General features: G+C 41.8%; 1 protein-coding gene across 3 annotated transcripts in view; it reads right to left on the reverse strand.

Moving 5' to 3' along the window:
* The window catches only part of fbxl17 (F-box and leucine-rich repeat protein 17), a 350,800-nt gene that overhangs the window by 217,182 nt on the left and 113,743 nt on the right, over positions 1-19,875 (reverse strand). For all 3 annotated transcript variants that reach the window (XR_006838514.1, XM_046346816.1, XM_046346817.1), the window contains one exon: positions 19,504-19,611. Coding sequence is in view for 2 of the 3 variants with exons in the window: in XM_046346816.1 (XP_046202772.1) it covers positions 19,504-19,611 (108 nt within the window). In the remaining variant the exon portion in view is untranslated. The remainder of the gene's footprint in view (positions 1-19,503; positions 19,612-19,875) is intronic.

Genomic DNA, 19,875 nt, shown 5'->3' on the forward strand with positions numbered 1-19,875 from the left:
ACACACGACATGTACGCAGCGGCGTGTATGGTTTTCAGGCAGAAGTCTTCACGCTTTTTGATGCATTTCAGAACTGCAGTTTCTCAGATTTCTTCTCTTACATTTTCAAGCAGAGTCTGAACATCAGACAGGATGGCATTGTCTCCCTCAATCTGTGCAATGGCGACTGCTATAGGTTTCAGGCTGCTTAGCACTCTCTCTCAAAATACATCATTCAGGAGGATCCTCTTGATGGGGCTGTCCATATCGGCAGATTGTGATTGCCATTTCTAGGAGAGACTCCTTCCCCTCCAGGAGACTGCCAAACATGGTGACAACACCACCCCAGCGGGTGTTGCTGGGCAACTTCAAGATGGTGCTCTTATTCTTCTCACTTTGATTGGGGAGGTAGATTGCTGCTATATCTTGATGACCCTTCACATACCTAACCATTTCCTTGGCTCTCTTGTAGTGTATCCATTATTTCCAGTGCCATGATTTCCTTGAGGAGCAGATTCAATGCATTAGTAGCACAGCCAATGGGTGTGATGTGAGGGTAGGACTCCTTCACTTTAGACCAAGCAGCTTTCAATTACTGAAGCTGGAGTCATATCTCCCTCACTAACTTTAAGCATCAGCTGTCAGAGCAGACTACCGATCATTGCACCTGTACACAGCCCATCTGTAAATAGCCCACCCAACTACCTCATACCCATATTGTTATTTATTTGTTGATATTTGTTGCTCCTTTGCACCCCATTATCTCTACTTGCACACTCATCTTCTGCTCATTTATCACTCCAGTGTTTAATTGCTAAATTGTAATTATTTCGCCACTATGGCCTATTAATTGCCTTACCTCCCTAATCTTACTACATTTGCACACACTAAAGAATTCTCTTCAGAATTCTCTTCAATACACATTGCCTGTGAGCATCAGAGGTGAACCAGTTGCATACACAGCTCGAGCAAGACATTCATCAGCATTTATCTGACTATGTTCCTCCATTGAGTCAAAAAAACTTCTGATTCCAGGAGGACCATGAGCTGTTGCTATCGATAAGATGTCTGATTCATCATATTCACCTCGAATAGAAGTAGAGGGACTTTTGTCAGAGGTTTCTTGTTGTGAGTGCTGAGGGAACTTTATGCACTTGGCCAGATGGTTCTGCATCTTTGTTGCATTCTTCGTGTATGATTTGGCACAGTATTTGCAAATGTACACAGCTTTTCCTTCTACATTAGCTGCAGTGAAATGTCTCCACACATCAGATAGTGCCCGTTGCATTTTCCTGTAAAGATTAGGGGAAAAAAAGAGTAAAAAAACCCAAATACAACTCCTTTGTAAGATACATGTTTTAAAATTAAACATGTATGGAAACAGGTGAATTAACACTCAGTTAGCAGGCTCAAGCAAGCTAAAATCCACATGGTAGCAAAAACTAACTAGCAGAAATTGTTAACGTTAGAAATTATTTAAACACACTTTGCTGTCGGCTACTATTTACTAGTTGACAAAAAATAATGTATGTCATAAAGTCTATTCACCCCACCCAGAATTGTAATCAAAACTTACCAGAAAGCATGTAGTCCTAGGCTCAGACAGTGTACTAGTGTGGGCTCAATAGCATCTCATTAGTGTGCAAGATCTTGAGAATCAGCTGTACATGTGATGGAAGAGTGCACTGCACATGTGAGGGAGGAATGCACTGTGCATGCAAAGGGTTGCAATTCCATTGGATTGGGGATAGTTTCATCAAAATATGCCACAAGACCTAGAATTGCCTTAAGTGTATCCCACAAAAAAAGGTTAACTGTTATAAGCTAAATGTTTTGATTAATTTAAGCAAAATTCCCGGGCTTTAACTTCCCATGGAAAATTTCCGACCCTTTGCAACCTTAATAGTGACCCATCCACTAAGCTAGATGTGGCTGGGGGTGGTGATGGGCTATGAAAAGCCAACTGACATTTACTCCTGAGGTGCTGACCTGTTGGACCCTCGACAACCACTTTGATTATTATTATTTGAGCCTGCTGGTCATCTATGAACATTTGAACATCTTGGCCATGTTCTGTTATAATATCCACCCGGCACAGCCAGAAAAGGACTGGCCACCCCTCATAGCCTGGTTCCTCTCTAGGTTTCTTCCTAGGTTTTTTCCTTTCTCTGGAGTTTTTCCTAGCCACCGTGCTTCGGCTGGGTTTCTGTACAGCTGATGTAAGAAGGGCTTTATAAATACATTTTATTATGGCATTTCTTCACATGGCCCATCAATTTATACAAGTGTGCCGGGGTAAGCGTCCTCTAATAATTATTTAAAGCATAATATACTTGTATCTGTATACTTTCTGTTTTTGATATTGCTACTATGCTTAGTAGCCATTTCACTGTACCGTTTACACCTTCTGTATCCTGTGCATGTGACAAAGAAACATAGATTATATTTGATATAGTGTGTTTACCAGAAACGGTTATGTGAAGTACAACATAACCTGCACTAAAGTCAGATTTGATCCAATGGAAAAAACACAATTTCAAATCCTTCAACATAGTACCACAATCCAGGTGGTGAGCACCCATGGGGTGTAAGGATGGGACAGGCCCGCTTTTGTCCCCATCTGGTGGCTAACTGACTTGTTACAAGGTGTGGCAGCTCTCCACAGAGACTTAATTGACTGCAGCTGCACACCTGGCTGCAATTAGGGCTGCAACAGCACATAGGCTATGCAGTGGCATTCACACAGGAGAGCGGAACATGCTGAAGCTCTGTCGCAATCGTTGGACCAGAACCCCAATATGATTAAGGTTTGAAGCTCTCTTTGCTCTGGGGTAAAATACTATCTTCCCCAGTATTTATGGCCAGTGTTTGACTTGGAGCATTTGCTATGTTTAAGAAGTGAATTGCCTTGTCTGACTACCACGTATGTAACACACTCCACCTATGGAGTTGTTACACATAAGAAAACCATCAGTATAAAAAGATTGAACATACCCGAAAACAATTGTGCCTAATTGAGGAGTCCATAAATGTAAATTCTTTCTTGGACCATTGGAAAACACTCAACAAACAAACAAATATAATAATTGGAGACACAAAATGGAGAGAGTATCGATTAATCCATTTTTAAACCGTATTTACAACCTCACCAAGGCATAAGACAAATTGCAGAAATATGAATTTTTCATTAAAAAAATCACTAGATTTCCACATCACAGAACAGGAACTTTAGGGGATAAAAATACTGTGGTAACCATGGCTAATTAAACACAGTTCTGAAAAATTCCAATCGGCCATCTTAAAATTATTCAATTTAAGTGTAGGCTATATCCTTGAGACTTGAAATGGACTCATAACCCCTTTAAGAGTGGAGATACATTTCTACCCCAAAGCTCAAGTCTTTCTTGTGAAGATCAAAAGCGAAATAGGTCTATAAGATCCGCGTTCTGTAGGGTTTTTCACTTCCTTGTGGATAACAGTAATTAATGGGGGTAGCATTATATGATGATATATGTGTCTATCAAGATAGATTTTAAAGGTTTTACTGAAATCAGTCATTTGAAATACATTAATTAGGCCTTAATCTATGGCTTTCACATGACTGGAAATCTAAAAGAATTCCCGAGACTGGAAAATACAAAAGGCAGTTGAAAAAATAGCAAGTAGCCATTCTACAAAAAAAACACATTTATCTGGTATAGAACACCGGAAACTTTGTAGATCATGGGCTAACAAAGTTATTTTCCTTGCCATCAGTCAGGTAGGTGTGGGGTGGTCATTCTAATACAGAGGATGGTTCAATTTTCTCATTCTTCTCAACTTCAAGATACTGAAGAAAGATGTATTTTGATTAATGGGGGGACAGATGCCTCCTTACTTCATGTTTATGCACCCACTGATAATAACCTACAGTTCGTTAAAAATATATATTTAATTTCATTCTGAATAAGGCACCTGGGGGTGCTTATAATCGGAGGTGATATTTAATTGTGTGATAAACAAATCTAGACAAGCTTCCTGCAACCAACGTTCTCTCCAAAATGAGTAAAGCACTTAAGAATAGCTGCGTGAAGGCTGGATTGGTGGACATCTGGCACCATGTGCATCCTACTTTTTATTCTAACCCACAAAAACACTTTTTTCTCCAAAGAGTAACTAAGTGCGACATACTACCCATCACTGTCCGACCATTCGGCCAGTGAGTCTCCAATAAGAAATAATAGAATGTCTAAAAGATGACGTTTAACACTGGATTACTGAATGATATAGAATTGAAGGTATTTGTTGAATCAGAGACAAAGCAACAGCTTGAAATCAAAGCTTTGCCTGACATGTCGCCTGTTACTCCTGGGAGTGTGCCAAAGTGTATCTGAGAGGGCGTATAATTGACTTTGCGTCTGTAAAAAAAAAAAAAAAGATGAAAATAAGTGAGGCCTATAGTCACACTTGAAAATAAAAAATGTGAATTACAGTGGCAGCATAAGCAGCAGCAATCCCACATCATCTTAAAGGAGATGGAAGTGTCAAGAGTGGAACTTAAAAAGCTGTTTTCTGGAAAATTATGTAATCTAAGAAATGTTACGAAAGTGGAAATGGCTGCATCTACTATAAAGAAAATAAAACCTATCAGTAATGATACTTTTCTAACAAAACCCAGCCATATTTGTGATGCATTTGCAGACTTGTAAAAATACAATGTAAAAAAAAACACTGATAAGTGCAAAAATGTGGAGGAGATTAAGGGCTTCCTTCAGAGCGTTAAATTGCCTACTATTTCAGAGGAAGAAGAAAGAAATGGACACGCCGATCACAGAAATTTAAATTAATCAAGTGATGATCAATCAAAACACTGAGTCCTTTGCAAATTAATTCTACAAGAAATTTGCTGAAAGTCTCTCCTGAACAAAAATGTATATGCAACATGTAAAGAGTTGGTCCCATGTTTCATGAGCGGAAATAAAATGTCCCCAAAATGTTCCATATGCTCAAAAAGCAGATCTCTCTAAAAATGTCAGTACAAATTTGTTTACATCCCTTTTAATGAAAATGTCTCCTTTGCCAAGATAATCCATCCTGACAGGTGTGGCATTTCAAGAAGCTGATTAAACAGTATGATCATTACACAGGTGCACCTTGTGCTGGGGACAATACAAGGCCACTAAAATGTGCATTTTTGTCACAACACAATGCCACGGATGTCTCAAGTTGAGGGAGCGTGCAATTGGCATGCTGACTGCATGAATGTCCACCAGAATTTTTGCTAGATAATTGAATGTTCATTTCTCTACCATAAGCTGCCTCCAAACAGTTTTATAGAATTTGGCAGTACGTCCAACCAGCCTCAGAACCAAAGACCGCATGTATGGTGTCGTGTGGGTGAGCAATTTGCTGATGTCAACGTTGTGAACAGAGTGCCCCATGGTGTAGGTGAGGTTATGGGCAGGCATAAGCTACAGACAGCGGACACAATTGCATTTTATCAATAGCAATTTGAATGCACAGACAGTGGCAAGATCCTGAGGCCCATTGTCATGCCATTCATCAGCCACCATCACCTCATGCTTCAGCATGATAATGCATGGCCCCGTGTCGCAAGGATCTGTACACAATTCATGGAAGCTGAAAATGTCCCAGTTCTTTCATAGCCTGTATACTCACCAGACATGTCACACATTGAGCCTGTTAGGGATGCTCTGGATCGACGTGTATGACGGTCGCACAGCAATTGAAGAGGAGTGGGACAACATTCCACAGGCCACAATCAACAGCCTGATCAACTCTATGCGAAAGAGACGTGCCGCATTGCATGAGGCAAATGGTGGTCACACCACATACAGACTGGTTTTCCGATCCACGCCCCTAAAAAAATGTCTACGGTATCTGTGACCAACAGATGCATATCTGTATTCCCAGTCATGTAACTCAGTAAAATCTTGGAAATCTATCTTGATAGACGCATATATCATCATATAATGCTACCCTCATTAATTACTGTTATCCACAAGGAAGTGAAAAACCCTACAGAATGCGGATCTTATAGACCTATTTCGCTGCTGAATTGTGACTACTGCAGACTACTGCAACAAGCATACCGTCACAGACTGAAGCGATTTGTCAGCACGATCATACATCCGGACCAAACAGGGTTCATAACGGGGAGGTACTCAGGAAATAATATCCCCAGGCTTCTCAACATCATGGCACACTCCCGGGGAGTAGGAGAGGAAGCTGTGGAAGCTGTGCATCCTCTCGCTGGATGCAGAAAAGGCCTTTGACCGGGTTTCCTGCGAGTTTCTAGCCCAGACGTTGATTAAGTTCGGTTTCGGGCCAATGTTTCTAAGTTGGATACATGGAAAGCAAACTGGTGAGGGTCCAAAAAGGTGCCTTTTTTTTTGCACTGAAACATACAAAAAAAAACTCCCTGCTAGGGGGAAATGCAGGTTAACTAATTAAACAACAAAGAATATGATCTACATGATCAGTCTCTGTGTGAAAAATAAAAAGTGGTTAATTTGAACCTAACTCGCTGCTAAAAAATGTAAAGAAAGCAATCCAATGCTATTTGTTACCTAGACTTTACTGCAAATGAGAAAGAACAATACACTAATATTGCAGGTAGCCATGACAGCCTTTATAATAGAACGCTTGTGACCACACACATCTAAATATTGCACTTCAGGAAGAAATAGAATGAAACAAACAGGCATTCTATTTTTTCTCTATTATAGTGCCCACTATAGACATCGATGAAGTGCACAAGTCTACATGTGGCCGAAAAATAACGTTCACTGAATTAAACATTTTTAACAATCTCCCCCACACTCACACACGTGTTACTGTCAAGTTCAACACAACAAAAGCAATATATTTGGGCTACACTGCACATTATTAGATTGTACACTTTCTGCCTGTGGACATCTGTTGTTTAATGTGCCAGCAGAGCATGTTGGCATAATTGACCTCTTTCAGGTAGAGAGTACACCTGGCATACCCCTTTTTATCCACCGTATTGAAAAAGGGAAAAAAGGGAAAGTGTGTGGTGTTTGTTTCACCTCTATGGTAGCATCCAGTTTAAGCCAGGCCCAGCTCCACTTCATCCCTGAATCCCCTTGTTTTAACATGCAACGCCTCATTTTCACCTAATTCTCTCATTCAGAAAATGAACCACATACTGTAGAGGGAAAACATTAGTGCACAGATAAATAGTTATCTGTGCACTAACGAACAAACTAACATTTCACACAGCTTGCCAGGGTCCAGTAAGAGAGCTAACGCATTATAACTTGAGGAACGGCAAGGAGTCGTAGCGAATTGGTTAGATTACTAACGTTAGCTCATCTGACGTTGTAATGTTATCGGTCTGACTTTATTAGCCAGCCAATTTTCACCCTATAAACTCAATTGGATCAATTAAATTGGCTAATGCCCATGATTTCTCTGGCTAGCTAACATATTATTTGAACCAGCTAGCAAGATACTTAACAATGCGAACAATACTTGGTCCACCACACTTTCTCCCTCACCTCAAACTTTCTAAATGCCAGTTGTTTTTCGGTTACAGCTCATGAAGTAGGCTTCATCCCCTTCCCACCCCTGTCTCTGTGGTCAGGCTTCTCACCTACCTATCATTATCGTTCAGGGGACGCGCTGCTGTAAATTAAATGACAAACTGCCTTTCCACTCTCCCGCGCTGATGCTGTAAAACTAGCAAATTGGTTGTCTCCTCTCTCTCTTCAATCGCGTGCTGCATTATGTTGTTATGTTAACGATTGGCTGAGCCTTGGATTACAGCCAGTATTGCTAATACGCATATCACTCATTCGCATACAGCCAGTAGTCATCCAAACTTTTCTGATCGGATCTACACGAATCACGTAGGTCACCTATTTTGGATTCAAAACGTTGAATTTCCCCGAAAGATGACTAGTTTGCATCCCTGTGGATAAGAATACTTTATTCAAATCCAAAAGCCTCAGTTCATGCAAACAGTGCTATATCCAATGACTTTATTCTGGAGAGAGGGACAATACAAGGTTACGGATTGAGCCTCCTACTGTTTGATAACTGTTTTGAACCTTTAGTCCAAATGATAAGGGATGAAGAGGATATTAAAAAAGGTATTAAGATTGGTGGAGAGGAGCATAAGATTTCCCTATATGCAGATGACATTCTCCTCTATTTATCTTAGCCACAGGCATCCATCCCATGTAGATGATTAAATAGTTTGGTCATTACTCAGGGTACAAAGTAAATGTTGACAAAGAGGCCATGAAAATACGAGCCGACATTTCACAGCAAGCAATGGCCTTGCTGTCATTTAAAATGGCCAAATTGTAGTAGAAGATATTTATGAATTACCATACCTGCTCGACTAGATCATTTGTATGAAGCAAATTACACTAAAATGTATTAGAATTAGAGCAGATATGGACAGATGGAACATTCTGCCCCTCTATCTAGTAGGGAGTAAAATCGGTCCAAATTAACATCCTGGCAAGATTACTACAGTATACCCATTTCAGATGCTACCTATCCCTATAACTACCTCTACTTTGGACCTACTGAATTGATTGATCGCACGTTTTATAAAAACACCCACGATTGTGATTTAAAACACTGCAACTCTCTAAACAGTCAGGTGGCCTAGTTGTGCCCAACCTTAAGTATTACCACTGGGCAGCTCAACTTAAACCATTGACTACTTGGCTTGTTGATGACAGTGGGTCTCAATGGCTCAACATTGAGAAGTCCTTATGTACTTCAATACCAAATCAAATCAAATCAAATTTTATTTGTCACATACACATGGTTAGCAGATGTTAATGCGAGTGTAGCGAAATGCTTGTGCTTCTAGTTCCGACAATGCAGTGATAACCAACAAGTAATCTAACTAACAATTCCAAAAAAAACTACTGTCTTATACACAGTGTAAGGGGATAAGGAACATGTACATAAGGATATATGAATGAGTGATGGTACAGAGCAGCATACAGTAGATGGTATCGAGTACAGTATATACATATGAGATGAGTGTGTAGACAAAGTAAACAAAGTGGCATAGTTAAAGTGGCTAGTGATACATGTGTTACATAAGGATGCAGTCGATGTTGTAGAGTACAGTATATACATATGCATATGAGATGAATAATGTAGGGTAAGTAACATTATATAAGGTAGCATTGTTTAAAGTGGCTAGTGATATATTTACATCATTTCCATCAATTCCCATTATTAAAATGGCTGGAGTTGGGTCAGTGTCAATGACAGTGTGTTGGCAGCAGCCACTCAATGTTAGTGGTGGCTATTTAACAGTCTGATGGCCTTGAGATAGAAGCTGTTTTTCAGTCTCTCGGTCCCAGCTTTGATGCACCTGTACTGACCTCGCCTTCTGGATGATAGCGGGGTGAACAGGCAGTGGTTCGGGTGGTTGATGTCCTTGATGATCTTTATGGCCTTCCTGTAACAACGGGTGGTGTAGGTGTCCTGGAGGGCAGGTAGTTTGCCCCCGGTGATGCGTTGTGCAGTCCTCACTACCCTCTGGAGTGCCTTACGGTTGAGGGCGGAGCAGTTGCCGTACCAGGCGGTGATACAGCCCGCCAGGATGCTCTCGATTGTGCATCTGTAGAAGTTTGTGAGTGCTTTTGGTGACAAGCCGAATTTTTCAGCCTCCTGAGGTTGAATAGGCGCTGCTGCGCCTTCTTCACGACGCTGTCAGTGTGAGTGGACCAATTCAGTTTGTCTGTGATGTGTATGCCGAGGAACTTAAAACTAGCTACCCTCTCCACTACTGTTCCATCGATGTGGATAGGGGGTGTTCCTCTGCTGTTTCCTGAAGTCCACAATCATCTCCTTAGTTTTGTTGACGTTGAGTGTGAGGTTATTTTCCTGACACCACACTCCAAGGGCCCTCACCTCCTCCCTGTAGGCCGTCTCGTCGTTGTTGGTAATCAAGCCTACCACTGTTGTGTCGTCCGCAAACTTGATGATTGAGTTGGAGGCGTGCGTGGCCACGCAGTCGTGGGTGAACAGGGAGTACAGGAGAGGGCTCAGAACGCACCCTTGTGGGGCCCCCGTGTTGAGGATCAGCGGGGAGGAGATGTTGTTGCCTACCCTCACCACCTGGGGGCGGCCCGTCAGGAAGTCCAGTACCCAGTTGCACAGGGCGGGGTCGAGACCCAGGGTCTCGAGCTTGATGACGAGCTTGGAGGGTACTATGGTGTTGAATGCCGAGCTGTAGTCGATGAACAGCATTCTCACATAGGTATTCCTCTTGTCCAGGTGGGTTAGGGCAGTGTGCAGTGTGGTTGAGATTGCATCGTCTGTGGACCCCGGCAGCACTTCCATTTTCCAATTCCAATATCAGAGAACATGAACTAAGCACCTGGTCTCAGTTCAAAATTAAGATTTGGAGAGTGTTTCAGAAAATATCCATACACCAAGTCAGTCTCAAAACATTGTACCATCTCTGACTCAGGTTATAAAAGGGTGATCTGGATTTAATCTGTCTTTCATACACCAACTTTTCCATGGAGACACAAAGTCATTCCAGCAGCAAACAGGGTGAGTTTGGCCTACCTAGTAGGGTTGGGCGGTATCCCGAGTTTCATATCGTCATACCGTCCTCCTCTCACCCCGGGATTTAGCGTATTACCAGTTTAGTACACCAGGGGCCGCCAAATAAAACCACAACCCATTGGGCTTCTATTACCAGAATAGCGTATTTGCATGGAGGCTGCTAGCTAAATATGCTAACGAGCGCAAAAACAAATAAACTAATTGCAAAGACAGGCAATCTAGCTGAAGTTATACATATATAGGTAGGCACTACCAAATGCAATTTTTGGTGAGTTTGGACATCTACAAGTGAATATGAACGAGAGACATTGTGCAAATGAACAACGTTTTGATGCACACAGTACTGGCTCTCCAGCAGCATGTCTATACACTGTGTCTGTGCGGAGTCTGGAGTTGCTAAGGCAACAGGCCTGTCTGTGCTGCTAGGAGAAGAGGGGGAGGAGCAAAAGGGCCGAGAACGGAGAGGAGAATAAACGCAATGAAATCAAGACAGCAGTGGCAGCAGTACAAATAACTCACCCAAAGGGCTTTGCCTTCTCAAGCACGGCAGAAAGCTAACACAATATGATGCCCTTGATAATTTAGACACTTACTTAGATGGCAAGTAAACTAGGGGTCATGTTAACGCATAATTCTGCGCTTTTTCACGCGGTAGAAAAAGATAAAACACAGAAGAAATATCTTGCTATGTTTTCTAAACACAGATCTAAAATGCTTCTTATTGTAATTTCTGCTGATTTCACAAACAGGCATTCTATCAGCTGGCTACATTCTTTCTATGATAAGCCTAAACATTAATAATATGATGACCTTGCCGTTTCATTGTAAGCTCGTTTACTTGTATGGTTGCCCGCCAAATAACGTCGCACTTCTGTTGACATCCAATGAAAATGAAGCTTATGTCGAATGTGTTGCACTCATGTATTTTCGGTTACGTCCCTGATTACTCTATTGAAGCAAAAAAAAAAAAAAACACTTGACTTTCAATATAAAACATGACTCCTGTCAATACACAGCTGTATTCGTCTGCTCCCGCTTTTCCTGTTGCGCTATTTTACAAACAAACAGATGACTGGCTCAACAGCGCTGGGGAACTAAGTAGGCTTCGTAATGTAAAATAATGTGACAGGTGAAATAAGAACGCAATCTTCTTTGTCTCCTAACGCATTGCACAAGTTGACTGCAGGCATTGCCTTAAATGGCTACAAATATTAAAATGTATTGAAAAACTTCAAAGAAATAGTTTCAACGGTATCGAAAAACCATCCCGTGGCTATTTCCAAATACCCCCGCCCGGTATACCACCCAAGCCTACTACCTAGGAGAGATGTGTATACATTCTTACAAAATCAGACACTTTCTAGAGAAGCATAAAGACTGGGCTATCATCCAGCACCCCAAAACACCAGAACTGTTCCTGACGAGGAATCAAAATCAAGAACCTGTCACCAACAGTATCTTCCTTTTGTACCAGAACCTTGTTTCAACTGATGATTGTGACTCTTTGTATTTGAAAAGTAAATAAGAGATAGAAATAGAGAAGGTTCTCTCAGACCAAGAATGGGTGGTATTATGTACTGAGGTACTCATAGTGACAAATTCTAACTCTTGGAGAGAATTTATGCGGAAAGTGACTTCAAATTTTTTCAGAAACCCCAAACGTTACGTTAAAAAGCCCGGAATCACCGCCGCCAGGGACCACTGGAGGCAGTGTGGAGAACAAGAAGGTAACCACCATCATATATTCTGGTCCTGTCCAAAGTTGAGCAACTTCTGGGACTTTGTGTACAGGGACCTCTGCCAAGTGTTTGAAGCAGAAATCCCACAGGATTGTAAGACCATTGTATGAGGTGTTATATCTGCTGGTATCATTGGCAGGAAAAGTATTTATTTGTTACAAATTGGCTTCAACCCCAGTGGTTATCCCAAATCTAAAGAGATTTATGTAATGGAAAGGATAACCCATTCTTTAACACTTCAGGGTGAAACATGTATTTATAAAATGGGTACCTATAGAGAATACCCTTTTTCTGACACCCAACTAGAGTGAACCAAGCCCCCCCCCCCAGCTTTTATCTCGATGTTCTTCTCCTTTTTACATTACTATCCTGTCTGTCTGTTACTCAGTGATACTACTCTATTATAACTATTGCTGACAATACTGTCTTGTCCTCTTTTCCATTATTATTATTTATTTTTATTTTTATAGTACAACTACTTATAGATAATTATATTAGTATGGTCTGTATTGTGGTACATGTATTGAATATGCACCTTTTAAAAAATATTTATTTTTGTATTTTTTATTTCATTAGGTAGGCTAGTTGAGAACAGGTTCTCATTTACAACTGTGACCTGGCCAAGATAAAGCAAAGCAGTGCGACACAAACAACAACACAGAGTTACACATAAACAAAGGTGCAGTCAATAATAGTGTACAAAATGTAGAAGAGTAGGGAGGTAAAGGCAATAAATAGGCCAGAGGTGAAAATAATTACGATTTAGCATTAACACTGGAGTGATAGATGTGCAGATGATGTGCAAGTAGAGATACTGGGGGGGAAAAAGAGCAAGACCAATGACAATAACACTTTTTTTTAAATTCAATTAGACCTGGCCCAACATATTCAAATGTACAATTAAAACAATTGCCCTATATGGATATGAAGTATGGGGTCCACTAACCAATCAAGATTTCAATGCTTTTTTAAATTTTTTATTACAAATATCAAACTTAAATCCTTCAATGCAGAATTCTGCAAAAACATTCCTAGAGTACAGAGAAAAGCCCCAAATAGTGCATGCAGGGCAGAATTAGGCCAATATCCATTACTAATTCATATTTAAAAAACAAGCCATCAAATTCTAACCACTTAAAAACAAGCGACCCCTACTCCTACCACTACCAAGCCCTGAAATGCAAAGAGATTAACAGAGAAAAGTCCCCTCATCCAGCGAGTCTTGAAAGCGAGTTCACAAATCACCACTAACCCAACAAAGCCTCAGGACAGCACTCGGACCCAACCATTACAAAATCTCAAAGTAAATGTAAATGCTATTTGGCCCTAAACACACAGTGGCAGACTCTGACCACTGTGATTGAAAGAAAGCTGAGAAAATAATGGACAAATGTACAGACTCAGTCAGCATAGCCTTAACATTGAAAGAGGCCGCCAAAGCCAGACCTGGCTCTCGAGAGAAGACAGGTTTGTGTGTCCACTGCCCACAAAATGAGCTGGAAACTGAGCTTCACTTCCTAATCTCCTGGCAAATATTTCCCTCAAATTACAAGGACCCAAAAATCATTTGAAAACATCAAATATAGACAAGCTCCTGTATCCGTCAGGTGAAAATGTCGCAGCAAAATGTGTGACCTGTTGCGATAAGGGTAACCAGTGGAGAACAAACACTAAAGTAAATAAAACCTAGGCCATATTTATCTGTTTAGTTATTTATCTTGCCATAATTCTACTTTTTGCACACACAGCACATGCTCTCGCAAACACTGGGCCCTAGTGGAGCCAGCTAGTTGTACCAGTAGTTTAATTAGTCTGAACCATTATATTTTATATTTTATTTCATGTAGCGACCGACAGCCTGTACAGGTCCGGAGAGAGAGCCTAAATTCTAGTCCCATTGATCTGTAAATAGCTGATAGGAAGAGGTGAGACATGGAAATACCACACACACGCGCACACAGAGAGAGAGAGAGAGGTCAGTTCCTCTCCAGTGCACTAAGCCAAATGACCAGGGCTTACCAGGACGTGACATCACTCAGTCACAAAGAGTCTGACCCCACTGACATCCAGAAGAAACAGACAGATAAAACCATAGAGAGAGGTCTCATTCTGTATATCACTGACACTCAGAAGATACAGACAGATAAAACCATAGAGAGAGGTCTCATTCTGTACACCACTGACACCCAGAAGATAGACACATAACACCATAGATAGAGAGAGGTCTCATTCTGTATACCACTGACACCCAGAAGATACAGACAGATAAAACCATAGAGAGAGGTCTCATTCTGTACACCACTGACACCCAGAAGATACAGACACATAACACCATAGATAGAGAGAGGTCTCATTCTGTATACCACTGACACCCAGAAGATACAGACAGATAAAACCATAGAGAGAGGCCTCATTCTGTACACCACTGACACCCAGAAGATACAGACACATAACACCATAGATAGAGAGAGGTCTCATTCTGTACACCACAGATGCACACACACACACTTATTAAGAAATATACAACCACCCCAAACACACAACCCCTGCACCCACATACCACACAATACCTCCACCATCTCTCTCTCACACACACACACACACACACACACACACACACACACACACACACACACACACACACACACACACACACACACACACACACACACACACACACACACACACACACACCTCCAGGCTATAGAATACAAGTCAGTCAGTCTTAGTGCTGGGCAGAGCTTATTCCCATCTGATTTGAAGGCCACAGAAGATATGGAAAAGCTATTTAACCCTTAACTTAGCAGCACCCCCCCCACACACACCCTCATTCTGTACACCCCCGTCTTTTGTTGGTCCCCAGGTTGGAAGTCTTATCCAAAAATGAAAGGATTATTATTCGTGAAGCACCACCAAAAATGATACATCCTCCAGTTCTCCCTTCTCCACCCGATGGCTGTGAATAAAATGATTATTACTCTATAATTCCACACCCCTTCATCCCCTGTCTCCCTTCAGTCTTCTCCCCACCCGCCCCTCCTCTCCTCTCCCCCAGACCTGTGTGTGTTCTGGTCTTATCTCGGAGTGAGGGGTTGGCTCGCAGGGCTCAGAGGGCACACTGTGATTATGTATTTGTCTGTTCCAGTCAGTGAGAGGAGATAAGGGACCAGAGGCTTCCACCAACCCCAGAGAAGGTGAGTCCTACATGGGGTGCATGTGCCTGCCTACCTGCCTGCCTTTTTCTGTGCATCACTATCACTATTTTTCTGCCTCTGTTTCCCTCTCTAAAAACACACACACACGTAAATAATGTTTAAAAAATGATATAATGCTACTTAAAGTAAGCGTCAAAATTTGTCCATTGTTATCAGGTAATCTCTTGGTAAATATCAGAATCAGGGTTGGGTTCAATTCAGAATTAAATGAAGAATACCTCAAATTTCAGTTCAATTCTTGAATTAAAGTATTATACAGGACACATAATTGCAATTTGAATTTAAATGAAAGGAAAAGTAATTAAATTCAGAGAAATTCAAGTGCCTCTTCGATGCTATATTAGGTGTAGTCTATACAAATATATATCTTGTACACAAAACATGTCGTTATATACATGCGTCTAAAATATTGTTGAAACAGCTGATTTTCAGGACACTCTTAAAATGAACGATCAAGGGGGGAAAAAAACTTATATGCAAATATTCTAAGTCATTACATTTCATCCATCACTTAAATTTGGTTCAAAATGGCGGAAATACTACATTTTCCAGAATGCATTAGTTTAACCCACAAGTTCACCCAAATGAAATGGTTGGTGGAAATATAAGCACTAAGGTTAAAAGAGTATATGAACATTATTTCCAGGGAAAAGTGATGTATTATTTGGTATCTGGAAGTGTGAGCTGTATGTTTCAAATGAAACTCATATTCGATGACTGAGTGGAATTTATTTGAACTGCACCGAATTCAATTCTACTCCTGCCACTTAAATTCAAATTCTACATCCTGTGGGGTGTGGCCAATTCAATTTGAATTTCAACTCATGAGTTGAACGGGAGTCAATTCCCAAACTCTCAACTGAGCCCAACCCTGACGAGAGGACCATAAAATCTCCTCCTCACCAGCCCTTGCTCAGCGTAAATGTTATTTGACGGGCCAACTCATTTTAAAATAACTTTTTCAAGTCTCAAATTAACACCAGAGACACAATGTCAAATGAAAAAAGGACACATCCATTGCCGTTTCCAACATGGCTCCTTTCTGACATTCTAGAAACGGCCCATTCTGTTTGGTCTCTGGCCCCCACTCTCCTGAGAAGTCTCACACACACAAAGGCATTCCACACTCCACATTCTGCAGCGCTGGGGAGGCTGATGTGAGACCGATGTGATGTATGAGGGCATTGTGGAAAAGTGGAGCCCCATCACTGAGACATCTAAGGCAGGGGAGTGAAGGCTTTCTGGCCCTGAACAACACTCTTACGGAGTTTGATATGGACGACCTTGAGTTAATGACTTCCAAATGAGCGCCGTGCGTTTGACAGACAGAGAGGGATGTGTTGATGTACCATTAGCTCCATATACAGGGTTGGAGGGGTCAGTGTAATGGACGTCTGTCAGGGTGTTTTCTCCCCTCACTACTTTGATAATGGAACTGTTAGATGTGGGGAGGGGATGGCCTCAGCTGAGTCTCAGTTTGGCTTTCAAAGGAAGCGTGAAGCGGATCGCAGGCTAGGCTACTAGGGGTCAGAGAGAGAGCGAGAGAAAGAGAGAGAGAGCTAGAGAGAGAGAGCTAGAGAGAGAGAGAGAGGTGTAAAGGAAATCTCACACTTATTTTTCACCATTATTTTTCTCCGATACTGTTGTTAATACTCACATGGGCATGCACGCACAGACACTTTACACACAGTCATGAAAACAAACAAAAAAAGGTCAAACTCCAGCTGGTTTGGTCCAACCACACACTTAGACCTCATTCATTCCGGTCCCACCTCTGTGGTCTGACCTTTGACCTTACTCAAGCGAGACCCCTCGACCCGAAAAAGAGGAACGATTCATCTGGGAGGTTAACGCACACAGACAAATGAGGGAAAACATTCATCTGGTGAAAGATCCACCAAGCAGACCAGAGAAGTAAAACGAGACGAGTGAGGCCACCGGCAAAGATGCACGAACGCACACAACCTGATCCCGTATCCATTACCATGCCTTGGGATGTGACAACCAACGTCAGCATAACCATTAATACTGCCACCAGCCTTCGGTGATTAAGATGTGTTCCTTTGTTGTGTGGCAGATATTCTGTTGTGTGGTTGTATATCACAAAAAAACTGTTAGTTCCCATGGCCCTAAAATGGATACAATTTAAGCATATTTTATTCAATCGCCTAGAATTTAATTACTGCTACAAAACATTATATTTTATTCTACACCCTGGTGGTGAGCTACTTGAAATGGCAGCTCACTTGATAGAAATACAACTTTAATTCAATCCCGCTCGCAATGTCGTTTCTCAGAAGTGGCTACAAAGTCTAGCAAAGGTAAATTAATAGTAACCAATACAAGAGAAGTTAATAAAAGTAATGGATTTTTCCTGATGACTCAGGAGTGTTTGGAAGAACGTCACTGATATGAGCGAGCGTGACAATAGACAAAATGAGGAGAGAGGAGAGAGGGGAGAGGAGAGAGGGGAGAGGAGAGAGGGGAGAGGGGAGAGGAGAGAGGGGACAGGGGAGAGGAGAGAGGGGAGAGGAGAGAGGGGAGAGACGGAGCGATGGCAGATGTCCTCGGGAGTAATCAGAAATGCAACGATTTCAAAACGGAAGAATATTTCCAATGGCTGCTGAGAGACTGAAGAGGAGAGAATCCAGAGACGGAGCGATGGCAGATGTCCTCTGGTTAATCAGAAATGCAACGATTTCAAAACGGAAGAATATTTCCAATGGCTGCTGACCGAGACTGAATGAGGCGAGGAATCCAAGTCGAAACGGGGATAATTACCACCTCTGGTTAGTCAGAGAGAGAACGAGAGGGTGGACGGGGAGAGAGAGAGAGAGAGAGGGGGGGGGGAGAGAGAGAGAGAACGAGAGGGTGGACGGGGAGAGAGAGAGAGAGAGAGGGGGGAGAGAGAGAGAGAACGAGAGGGGGACGGGGAGAGAGAGAGAGAGAGAGGGGGGGGGTACTTTGGTGCTGGCGTGAGACCAGGAAACTGAAGAGTAAGGTGTCAAACGCAGAAACACACACTGAACATATGCCATGGAACTAAGTCTTCTCTTGGTTTTACACAATTGCCTCATGTTCTAATGAACAGTAACCTCCATGAACACACAGGGATAACTTTCACTTATCTAGCGTGGGTTCACTTCCCCCAATTACCTGCAGGTATGCTAATATGATAATGAATTGTTAGCATCATTATATTTCTCTGAAGCGGCGTGCCCAAGGTCAAAGCAAACAGCTCGGTTGATCGGCCAGACCGTGAAAAATAAATTAATCTGCTGTTTAATCTAATAATGAGGCAGAGCACCAGGCTTCTCCTCTCATTAACACAAGTGTAATTGCATTTGAGGAGGCACACACACCAACGTGCACACAGGCAAAGATCAATTCATTACAGGTGGAAAGGGGGAAATAGCAGTACTGAAACAGAAAACACAAAAAACACAGGATTACCTGATAATTGACATTCTGTGTGTGTGTGTGTGTGTGTGTGTGTGTGTGTGTGTGTGTGTGTGTGTGTGTGTGTGTGTGTGTGTGTGTGTGTGTGTGTGTGTGTGTGTGTGTGTGTGTGTGTGTGTGTGTGTGTGTGTGTGTGTGTGTGTGTGTGTGTGATATCTTTAACCACGAAGCCCTTCTCATTAGCATGGTAATAGTGAAACAGCAGGGTGTTGTATTAGGATTCGTCTCATTACACTTTCAGGAGATTTAAAGTTTACTTTGAAAGTTACAAAAACACTCAGACCTGTAGTTAAAGCGTATTTCAGGAAAGTTGCACACCTCAATAATAATAACTTTAATTTCTAAATATAAAAACTGTTTCTACAGAGTACTTACTTTCCTTGGCATTCAGCTAATGTATGTACTTATTCCACCTTAATTTAACCAGGTGTTCACAGCCTGCTTGACACTTGGAAAACCTGATTTCCACACCGTAGCTTGCATTCATTCACCTGCACACACAGGTAAACATTGGCCATTTTATGAAGCCTACTCACCCCAGTAAGATGGATGACTCCCAGTGATGTCACAGAGCAGCCCATGAAGCCCACAAACTGCAGCTCAGGACAGTGCTCGGCAAACGCCCTCACCGACTTATCAGTCACCTGACAGAGGAGAGAGGGAGGGGAAGGGTTAACATTTCAACGTGTTGGAGCTTTTTCAAAGAGAAAGTCGACCAAAACATTTGGAAGCATTTGGAGTTACCCTCGCGCACCAGCTGTGTGTCTGACAACACTAATATCGGTGTGCCTAGAAGCCTGACACAAATAGTTAGTACTGTATCTAGTAAGTATTTCTCTCTCTGCTTTTTTCAACAGAAACATACTTTCTTTTTTTTTATAATTAATTTGGAGGTCAAAACCTGGTGT

This window comes from Oncorhynchus gorbuscha, linkage group LG04 (assembly GCF_021184085.1).
Source record: "Oncorhynchus gorbuscha isolate QuinsamMale2020 ecotype Even-year linkage group LG04, OgorEven_v1.0, whole genome shotgun sequence".
Taxonomy (NCBI): Eukaryota; Metazoa; Chordata; class Actinopteri; order Salmoniformes; family Salmonidae; genus Oncorhynchus; species Oncorhynchus gorbuscha.